Source organism: Nanorana parkeri, unplaced genomic scaffold (genome assembly GCF_000935625.1).
Source record: "Nanorana parkeri isolate BGI_ZX_2015 unplaced genomic scaffold, ASM93562v1 scaffold142, whole genome shotgun sequence".
Classification (NCBI taxonomy): domain Eukaryota; kingdom Metazoa; phylum Chordata; class Amphibia; order Anura; family Dicroglossidae; genus Nanorana; species Nanorana parkeri.
In genome coordinates, this window is record NW_017306410.1 from 1864631 (window position 1) to 1876178 (window position 11548).

The window sequence follows — 11548 nt, forward strand, 5'->3', positions numbered from 1 at the left end:
GGCCTACTTCCACATAAATGCTACTGATCAGGCTGACCCGCTGTCTGTGTGGGAGGCACACAAATGTGTTCTGCGGGGCATCCTTATTCGGCATGGTGCGAGACTGAAAAGGGAACGGAATGCCCAAATTGAGGCCCTGCTGTGCCGCCTACGCAGACTAGAGGCGTCCCACAAACAGTCGCTGGCAGTGGCGACCTACCGGGACCTCGTGCAGGTCCGGGAGGAGCTGAATACTCTTGTGCGGGTGAAGAGACTGGCAATGTGGGGTAGGAGGTGCCTATATGAGCATGCAAATAAACCGGGTAGGTACTTGGCCAGGGCTTTACGGGGCCCGAGAGGTAAATCGTTCATATCACATCTGATCTCTAGGCAGGGCTCCCGCCTCACCCTATCAAAGGACATGGCAGGGGAATTTTGTGACTTTTACCGTAAACTCTACAACCTGGAACCCGACCCCCAAATTCGGGAGGCGCCGGCCAGAGTGGAGGCGATAGACCGGTACCTTAGGAGCTCCGGTCTCGCCTCTCTCTCTCGCAGACAGACAGGGAGTGCTTGGACCGTCCGATTTCGGCGGAAGAGCTGGTGGGGGCTCTGAAGCAGTCCAAGTCCAGCAAGTCGCCGGGCCCGGGCGGCTTCACGGTCCCGTACTACCGAAAGTTCCTGGATCAGTTGTCCCCCCATTTCCTGGCAGCCTTCAACGCTATTCTACTGAATCGCCCCTTTCCAGTGGTAGTGATTCCTAAGGAGGGGAAGGACCCGGCGCAATGTGGTAGCTACCGCCCCATAGCCCTCCTCAACGTGGACCTGAAACTGTTCGCAAAAATCCTAGCCACTAGACTCGCGCCATGTGTCCAAGCTTTAGTACAGGATGACCAGGTGGGCTTTGTTTTGTCTAGGGAGGCCAGGGACAGTACAACCCGGGTCCTAAATCTCATTCACGAAGCGCGTTCCACGTCCTCCCCGCTGATGGTCCTCTCAACCGACGCCGAGAAGGCGTTCGACAGGGTAGACTGGCAATTCTTAAAGTCCACCCTACGCCATATCGGTCTGGGTCCTCATATGCTCTCCTGGATATCGGCTCTCTATTCCCATCCCACGGCCGCCATCAAGGTTAACGAGGCTAGATCCCCTTACTTCCCCCTTACGAACGGTACGAGACAGGGATGCCCTTTATCCCCGCTGATGTATGTCTTAGCACTGGAGCCCTTTCTGGGACATGTCAGGAGGAATGGGGGGATTTCGGGATATCGGTCACACTCCATAGAACATAAGGTCACCGCGTATGCGGATGACCTGTTATTCTTTGTCACGCAGCCTCGTGTTTCCCTACCAGAACTCATGAGGGAGTTTGAAAGTTATGGCGCCCTATCCAACTTGGCCATCAACTGGTCTAAGTCGGCGGCTCTGAATATCACGCTGCCACAGGTAGAACAGGATGCGATCCGGGCCATATTTCCCTTCAAGTGGGAAGATCGCTCCCTGCCCTATCTGGGGACGCATATCACGGCAGATTTGAACGCACTCTACGAGGCAAATTTTGCTCCCCTCTTATCGCAATTCAAACAAGACTTAAAAGCGTGGCAGGCCCTGACGGTGACGTGGTTTGGACGCTGCAATGCACTAAAAATGACCATACTCCCCAGAATACTGTTTCTGATGCAGGCGTTGCCCATCCGTTTACCGCAGGCCTTTTTTTCTCGCTTACGCAGAATGTTCTTGTTGTATGTTTGGGCGAACGGAGTGCCCAGAATTGCCAGACGCCTCCTTACTATGCCTAAGTCGGTGGGTGGGATTGGGCTTCCAGACGTCCATCTGTACTATAAAGCAGTACATCTTAATAGGGTTGTAGACTGGTGTTGCCACTCCGCCCTTAAACAATGGGTACGCATGGAATTGAAGACCGCCACGCTCACGCTCCCAGGCCTTCCGTGGCTCTCGAGCCCAATGCCCACATCTTGCTCCCAACATCCCATGATAGGTGCCACTCTAAGGATTGTGAGGACATTGTTCCGCACCTCCTCTATCTCCCCGTTCCCCTCCCCGCTCACCCCGGTGATAGGGGACCCAGACTTCCCAGCGGGGATGGAAAACCGACGCCTACGCACTCTAATTGATCTCGGCAAATTTTGGGTAAGGGACTTTAGAACGGGGGGAGGTTGGCTGGAGACACCCGCACTGCAATCTCTTCTTGAGCCACCCCTGGATGTTTGGACTACTTACCAACTCCGACACTTCCTGTTAGCTATCCCTGTCTCGCTACAAGATGCTAGTTGCCCCCCCTCTGGACTTCGCCCCACAATTTTTAAGGAAGTGGGAAGCAGACCTGGGTACTACATTTACCCCGCACCAGAAAGACACGATGGTATACTTTGCACTCAAATGCTCGATAGCGAACAGATTTCAGGAACAGGGATATAAGATCCTTTCCCGATGGTACAGGGTCCCACACGTCTTACACAAAATGAGCCCCAACATTCCGGAGGAGTGCTGGAGGTGCGGCTCTGCAGTTGGCACAATGCTACATATCTTTTGGAGTTGCCCTTCCCTGACTAGATTCTGGACAGCGGTTAGGGATATAATCAACGCACTGGTGACTCCAGCGTTAGTGCTGAGCCCGGAGGTGTTCCTGCTACACATGACCAGTCTCTCGAGACGCAAATACAAGGCGTCGTTGTCAATCCACTTGCTTAATGCGACCAAGGCCTGTGTCCCGGCTCTCTGGAGGTCGGCCCAGGCCCCATCCCTGCGCCTTTGGCTCACAAAGGTTAATGAGATTCACCAGTTGGAGGATCTCACGGCCACCGTTCACAACACAGAGGAGAAATTCCGAGATACCTGGAGAGCGTGGACGCATTACACCACTACTGACGCTTATCTCCGGATCATGACCCCAGAGGGGAGCTCTTGAGTGCTGACCCCTGCATGAGACTTAACTGTCCTAAGACATGGGTAGAATCATTGCCCCGTATGGAAGCATTGGCTCCAGAGGTTGCTACCCCTGGGGGGGCCTCTGGGGTAGGCAGGGGACCCTTCCTCCCTTTGCTCCCCCCCCTTTCCTTCTACTTTCGTACTTACCCTTCTCTTTTTCCTTTATCTTCTCTCTCAACTGTTCCTCTTCTACAAATCCTGGTGGACTACCACCCAACCGCCTTACTGAACCAAAGATAGATGCTTGGAGATCATGGCTTCCGCACTCAGGACCCTAGGTCCAAGAGAGGCCATGCTCCCCTTCATAGACATGATCCTTCGCACGATTGCCACTTGGAGGACAACGGATAATGGAACACAGCGAGGAGTGGTTGGGTCTGGCTAACTGATTAGTAACAGCATTGGTGTTAGCAACCGGGACCGAGATGTTTTATTATACCATTGTGACTTTTACCATATCGACTTGATTGTAATTGTGTTACTTGTTATGATATGTACACTTTTACTTGAAGAAAGTTCAGAGGGCTGCCTGCGCGCAGCTTTATGCATACCGTATCTGTATCAACATATGGTTTTTTTTGCACAATAAACATAGATGTAAAAAAAAAAGCTAAAATCTTTACAACTGCACAGATTCTGCTCGTTTGCAGCTATTACTATTATTATTATCATTATTATTACATAGTATTTATATAGCGCCAACAGTTTGTGCAGCGCTTTACAATGTAGGAAAGACATTACAATTACAATACAATTCAAGACAGGATGGTAAGGAGGGCCCTGCCCCTGAGGGCTTACAATCTTACAATATTACTATGTGGAATCCCCATAAAATTGCACATGTACTATTTTAAGTCGCCGCAAAAGTCTGAACAATGCACATTAAATGTGCATTGTTTTTTATATTTAGAGCGGTTCCACATGCATTTGTGCGGCCGAATATGCGCAAACAACCGCTCCTGTGTGAATGGAGCCTTAAAGTTTAGCTCCTAAGTTTAGTGTCACTTTATCTTTTAGATTGGTTCTACATATTACATACATCATTGGTCATCTAAGAGGGGATACAGCTGTGGTGTATGCAGTATATCTTAATTAATCAGAAAGTTGATTACGAATAATATGATTATTAGTCAGAGAAAATCCCCCAAGGCATATACTGATTCAGATGAGAGATGTGCTGCAGAGAGCTGTTGCTCTGTGCAGGCCTCAGATATACATCTCAGTCTGTATGTACATTATCCTATTAATGAGTAGGGCAAAGAGGTAGTAGGGCATTGTCCAAAAGTGTACTTATATTATAAATAGAAGGCTATGTGAAAGAACAAACTGAAATTAGGCTCAATTAACTAAAATGTGTGTCTTATTTTGAATACATTTTTTTAAAATATTATCATCTCTTAAAAATGTTCAGTTCGCAAATATTAATATTGCTTCGATGTGTGATTGTAGTTTTATCACATAAACTGGGCATTCAACTGTTGAAATTCTTATTTTAAAAGCAATATTATTTTCATCCCACAAATCATTATTGTATTGCCATCTCAAACTCATTTTGTCTAGGGGGTAATGAATAAGATGAAATGCTTACCTAAATCCTCCCCAACTTTTTTCAGTTGACCGGGGTTCAGTTTTAAGGAGCCATAGCCTATGAGATATTTTTATTTTGAATTGACAGATAAAATACCTACAAAAGTAATGCATGTATCGTAAAATCAGCTGAACATTGCAGTAATGCTTAAATTGAACTGAAAAATCCAATTTCAATTGTACAAAAAGAAATAATGTATGGCTATCAAAATACTGCCTCACTTCATGCTTTTAAGAGCTGAGCCTTTTTATGACCTATACCAGCGGTGGCGAACCTATGGCACGCGTGCCAGAGTGGGCAAGTGGGGCCCCCTCTGCTGGCATGCGAGCCCATGTCCGCATTATCAAAGGGACGCAGCGATAGTGGTCCCAGTCCAAGAAGAAAGGGGACTATTTTACAATTTTCAGCTGCCGCGGAGGATCGCGGAGAGCTGCAGCAGCCGACAATTAAGTATTCGAAGCCTGTATTCATTAAATACAAAGTCTGCCGTGATTGGCTCGGCGCTGAGTCAATCACTGCAGGCTTTGTATTAATTAATACAAAGCCTGTATTCATGAATACAAAGCCTGCCGTGATTGACTCAGCGGAAGACGGCGGACACAGCGGGGATCGTGGACAAGGTAAGAGACTGTATTCCCGATTGTGGCTCGGGGTTACTGGTTATGGAACGGAAAATTAACCCCGAGCCACACTCGGGAATACCGCCATGGATGTTAGTGGGTGCATTTAAACATTATTTTGGGCTATACTCGTCTTATACGACGAGATATACTGTATATATATTACAAACAGAACAAGTTTACCAGAAAATATAAGCTTCATAATAGGCTGTCAGCTGATGTAATAATAAAGGTATATGCCTAAGATATAGAAATGCTAAAGGCAGGTAGGTTAGCTGTAGACATGTGCACTGCCAAAAAATTTGTTTCGTTTCGTTTAAAATTCGGATTTGTGATGTACCTGGTTCTATACCTAATAATTATTGACACAGTTGAATTTCATGGCTACAACAAACCAAACTGTACTCATCATGCCTATATGAAAATACACAAGTCAAGGTTCCCTGAATCACCAGCAATTAAAATTGCTTTAAATATAAGATGTATTTGATTGAAATACTTTGATACTTTTGCCTGTTAACTTGACCATTAAAAGAATTCATGTAATATTGGCACTCATAAATTGGCTCTTGAGGTGATGCTTAAAGCCTAAGATTGTATATTTATATATTTCTCTTCCCTTTACCTCCACCCCCATCAGCATGCTATTGAAATTGATAAATTAAACCTATTCATTTTCCATCCCATACCTTGTTTTAGACCCAGTGATTTCATTGTTGGATCTATGCAGTGCAGATAGGTCATGGCTGGTGGGAGGGGCCAACAGGGTGCTGTACATAGTTTCCTGAAAACATCACAGCACACTACCACCCTTCATACTTTTTGTAAGAGCCCTAAGTCATGTGGAAAGCAGTGAGCCGGCTTTTGGGAGGAGTTATGCAAATCTCAAAATGCCTTGATAGGTGGATGACAATCTGGAGGAATGACCATTATAAGGCAGGCTGCATTTGCATGCAGACCGTCCAGGACAACTTCTACATGTGCTCCCCTGTTCCCAGAATCTCCAGGACAGGTGTCAGGATGGAGAGCAGCGGTAGATCAAACATTCATTGGCTTATCTTCTCTGGGCAGTATAAACCTGGAAGCGCTCAGCTCTGAGCATTTCCAGGCTCAGAGATGTCAAACCATGGTTGGGGGAATAACCGATTGATAACAATCTGTGCTCAATCAGCTTCAACAGATAGACCCCTGATGTCTCCTCAAAGGGAACCTGTCATCTGCACTATGCTATCACTTAGAGGGCTTATCCATTGTACTTTTAATCTGGGTCTTTGGGGGTCCATTCAGACTGTGCATTGTGTTAACATAACATTTTACAATTTATTATGGCATGCTAAGTTAAATCTGAACTTCGGGAATTTAAAAAATTAACCCTTGCAGTGCGGCTATCCCCCCTACACTGGTCCCCGCTGGCTCTGACAACATCCTGTCTAATGCAGGTCCATGTATTTGCATTAGATGTGAGGACGCTAAGGGACATACAGAATGGAAGGGAGAGAGGTGAGCGATCATTCCTGCAGGACAGATGAGATCAGGATCAGATGAGTATATCTTTTGAATGCTGGCTCCTAGACCAAAATGAGCAGTTAGCCCTTGCAGTGTGGGGGTAGTACCACTGCAAGAGTTTATTTTTAAAATAAGTGGAGTTCCTCTTTAATTTTGAATGGGCTGTCATTGTACCTGAAAATAATGGACATGACATTTTTTCAGTGCAGCTCACCACATGCTGTGGTGCACTGTAGCGTGGCCACATTACCAGCTAACATAGTAGTGCACGTGAGTTGTTTATTAACATGCGCTACATGATTTAGTGTAAGTCTGTTGTTGTTATTAGTGATAGAGCTTTACCATGAAAGACAGCACATGGTGAGAACTGACTTCTTACCCTGTAGTAAGCACACTCTAGACTAGGGGCGCCCACAATTTTTCGTCTGGAGATCTACTTTTCAAATGACGAGCTCAATGAGATCTACCAACGAAAAAACACCTGCATTCAGGGGCGGGAGGGGGCGTGGCTTAGCATTGAAGTCAATGGCACTAATGTGCCTGCGTTCTGGGTGCGAGCAATCGCACTGTGGGCGGGGGGCATGCCTGCGGTGCCATTGACTTCAATACAACCCCACACCCCCTCCCACCCCTGAAGGCAAAGAGTCGGCCGGCTTACATTCCAGTGCATCCTAGAGGCCCCGGCATCTTATCCTCCCGTGGTGCACGTGTTCCAACGTTGCACATGGGGAGAGGTGTCCTGCCCCTTTCCATCTGCGGCGTCTAACACATTCAGCAGGCAGCCACACGAGCACCGTGGGAGCACTCATTAAGAAAATATTTTACTATCAAGCACTTTCTGAATGGGGAGGAGCCTCTGTAGTGAGTGCTTCTCCCCATTGAGAAACTCATGAATGAACAGGAAGTGATGTAGATCACATCCTGTTCATTTATAACTGGGGACACATAGTACTATGTGTCCCCAGTTATTTACAAACACTTGAGTGATCAGCAAATCGCTCCTGTGTTTGTCCTGCACAGAGGACCGAGACATATCATGCACAGGGGGGCTCAGCTTCTCCCATGGATCCCCCCTGCTCTCCCGGGTAGAGGCAGCAGGGGATCCGACACAAAGCACTTCAGCCATGGGGGGGGGCGGAGCCGCTGTCACAGAACTAAGGCCAAGCGGTGAGGGGAGAGAGAGGTGCCGGCTGTCAGATCCAGACCGAGCATCTCTCTCTCCTCACCGCTCGGCGTCCTCCGCCCTCCCCCGCCGCCGTTTCCTTCACTTCTTCTCGGATTCCCGCTGCATACAGATGGGGAGAGCAGCGGGTATCCAGAGAAGCCCCACCGGTGGGAGGAGAAGACATCGCGATCACTGGTAGATCGCGATCGACCTTATGGGCACCCCTGCTCTAGACCATCCACAAATGCATTTGCTGTGAAGAACATGGTAGCAGTTGAGGGCTGATATTCGGAACCCTGATACAGGTTTCTATAAATAAACATTAGCTAAAGAATTGTAGTGACAAAAAAAAAAAGAAAATTAGCTGTATTTCCTAAGGCAAAGAAAACAAGAGCACAGCTTGAGCTAAAACAGAAAGTAAAGGTAGAAAAGAATAAAAAGCACAAGAAATAAACAGGATATCCAACAGGCATGCAGAACTAAAATCATGTTTTCAATTTTCCATTTGCATATCCAACAAATGTAAATTACTTGTATTTATAATTATTTAAATGTCACAGTTTGATGCATTAGCATGACTTACAGCTATAGATGAATCACATCTTAATTAACAACAGGACACCGAATGCTTAAAGAATCTTGATGTTTGTTTAGGCTTTCAATAGAACAAAACTAATATATATATATATATATAGTGTGTGTGTGTATTATAAACACACATACATATACTGCATACATATACCCATATTACTGACATTCAATTACATTTTTTATTTATTTCATTTTTTTTATTAAAAAAATCTGAATCTACAGTAAGTCATCATCTGCATTAAATAAATGGTAAAGGCAAAAATATGGTGGTTTTCAAAGTGCAGTGGCCTCTAAAAAGGCCCCTCAGAAGAAGCGCCTTTCCCCCTGGAGGGGGTCCTCATAGATTCTAGATCCAGCAATAGTATGCAATGCCAAGCAGCAGCCAGCAAAGTAAGCAAGATACTATCCTGCATTAAAAGAGGGATTTTAGAGAGGGATAAAAACATAGTTTCAACACTTTATAAATCACTAGATCAGCCTCACCTTGGGTAAGCACTTCAGTTTTGGTCACCAACCCTCAGGAAAGACGTCCATGAAATTGAGAGAGTCCAGAGAAGGGCTACAATGTTAATAAAGAGGATGGAAGGCCTGAGTTATGAAGAGTGCCTCCAGAAATTAAACTTGTTCTCCTTAGAAAAGAGGCTCTTAAGAGGGGACCTAATTGCAACTTTCAAAATCATTATTGGGGACCACAATATTTGGAATAAGATATTTACCCCAAGAACTGTATTGATGACACAAGGGCACAACAAGAGGTTAGAAGAGAGGAGGTTTAATCTTAGACTGCGTACGGGGTTTTTCACTGTGAGAGTAGTAAAATGTGGAATTCCCTTCCACAGTCAGTGGAATCCTCTAATAGCATTGATAAATTCTAGAAATTCTAGAAACTTTTAGGTGAGTTTCTTAGTTTACTACATGTACAAGGATATCATAACTACAGTACTAAGAGGCCAGTTTATACACACACACACTTGAACTGTATGGACCTGTGTCTTTATTTAACCTTACTTTTTATGTAAAACAGAAAAGACAGAGCGCCACCTCCATGTTTAAAATCATTTAATAGAATAGAGTACATATACTTTTAATTTTAATGGTCTATTAAATGATTTTACACATGGAGGTGGTGCTCTGTCTTTTCTGTTTCTCATGCAATTGATGGAACCCCAGAGCCTTCAGAATGAGCAGCCCCTCAAGATAGTGTAAAGTGTGATTACTGAGCAGCAGGTAGATTGTGCTAATGTCAACCTTTGCGCCGAGAGGCATATATACTTTTTTCTACCTCCTTTTTTGTAACTATGTAACATTTACTGGACCCATTCGTGTTCCAAGGGCCCCTTAATAGCCTATGTATTCTTATTTTGTTAGCAGTACTTTAAAAAAGTGTAGGTTACAAATTTGAAAGGGACAGTACACAAATAATTATCAAATATATGAAAAAGGCACAATACATAAAATAAAATAAACAAAACTATCCCTCCCACACACAAACACAATAAAAAATAGATATTTTTAAAGAACATTTTCTCTAAACAGCTTAATGGGTGAATTTTAGCATTTTAAACGACTTGTGGGCTGTACTTGACAGCCTGGATTTATCTTCTGTCTACTAAGCGAGAAGAAATAAGGCAGCTTTCCTAGATGAAATAGCTGGGTCAGAGTTTTCGTTCACTAAATATGCACAAGTGACTTGTTTGACAGGTGACAGGTGATGTGTTTATTTGCAGAATAGTTAATTATTACTAATTAATAGTGAAACGGTAAAGGGAAATGTTACTTTAATGACTTTTATCTCTTTCTCTAGAATGGCCAGAATTTGTTAACAGCTATGCATCCTGGTGGGCCTCACATGCATTGGATTGGCTTCAGTATGGAAAGAAACTGTTGGTGGTCCACTATGAAGACTTAAAGAAGAACCTTAATGGAAAGTTAAGGGAAATTGTGGCTTTTCTCAACCTTCCAATAAGTGAGAATCGTTTCCTTTGTGTGGAGAACAACAAGGATGGGAACTTTAAACGGCTAGGCTCCAGACAGACAGTCTTGGATCCTTTCACAAGAGAGATGAAGGATTTAATTGATGGATTTATCAGGACGGTGGACAAAGCCCTTACATCCAGGAACTTTACAGGCTTACCAGAAGAATATATGCCAAGATGATATCTGGATATCTGGAACAAGCTTTTTAAAAATTTATTACATTACTGACCACTGCAAAATATCTCTTCTGTTCTTTGTGCTTCAGAAAATCTCAATGTTTAAAATAGAATCAGAGTAAAGAATAGTAGAGAGCCAAATTATAGACCAAGACTGAAGCTTTTAGCATATTTTCTATTGGTGTTCCTCATTTCTACTAATTGCTGGAAGTTGGACAGTTGTCCACTGTGTCTTCTGGAACTGATTCCTTTGTTGGTTTGTGCTGCCTTCTAGCAATACTTTTCAGGAGTAGTTTCAAATGTGGCAGTGCCTGAATCTGAAATCTGTCATGATTTCTTTTTCTGTTAACAAAAAAAAAATAATAAAAGGTGGAAGCAGAAAAGGGCATATTTTCATTAAACATGTCCAATGTGTGTGTCTGTGTGTGTGTGTATGTGTATTATATATATATATATATATATATATATTATACAGGGCTTGAAAAATTTGATAGTGTCTCACCAGTCAGTCAAAAATTTCACCAGAATATGCGTGTATGATGGTGCATGTTTTAACCGCGATTTGCAGCCCACAAAACGCGTTTCAAACGCGCATTTATGAGGTCTATCCAGCTGTATCCTAATGGATACGCGCGGAAATACGCCCCAAAGAAGCTCCTGTACTTCTTTGGGCATAGGGCGTTTTTCAGAACGTTCCGACACGCTGAAATACGCCCAAGTGAGAACCATGCCCATAGTATGTTAGGATTTTCCTTAACGGAGCCACAATCCACCTTTCATGTGACTCTTTTTAACACATCCCTAATGTGTCACTGGCTCTCTAATGGGTCTATTTACTAAGCTGCCGAGGGCAGCCGAGTGAATGACCGAGCTGAAGTGAAGTGAGCCAAACACTGTTCGGCTATTCACTTCAGGCTGGTACGGCTGATTTCAGCCGTACATCAGCTTGCTTCGCGTGGCTTCGGGTCGGCCGAACATGCTCAGCATGTTCGGCCGA

General features: G+C 44.5%; 1 protein-coding gene across 1 annotated transcript in view; it reads left to right on the forward strand.

Annotated features, from left to right (window-relative positions):
* WSCD1 (WSC domain containing 1) overlaps positions 1-10930 on the forward strand; it is a 107509-nt gene extending 96579 nt beyond the window's left edge. The window contains exon 8 of the mRNA XM_018554103.1: positions 10203-10930. Coding sequence (XP_018409605.1) covers positions 10203-10555 — 353 coding nt within the window. The 3' untranslated portion in view covers positions 10556-10930. The remainder of the gene's footprint in view (positions 1-10202) is intronic.
* The last annotated feature ends 618 nt before the right edge of the window (positions 10931-11548 follow it).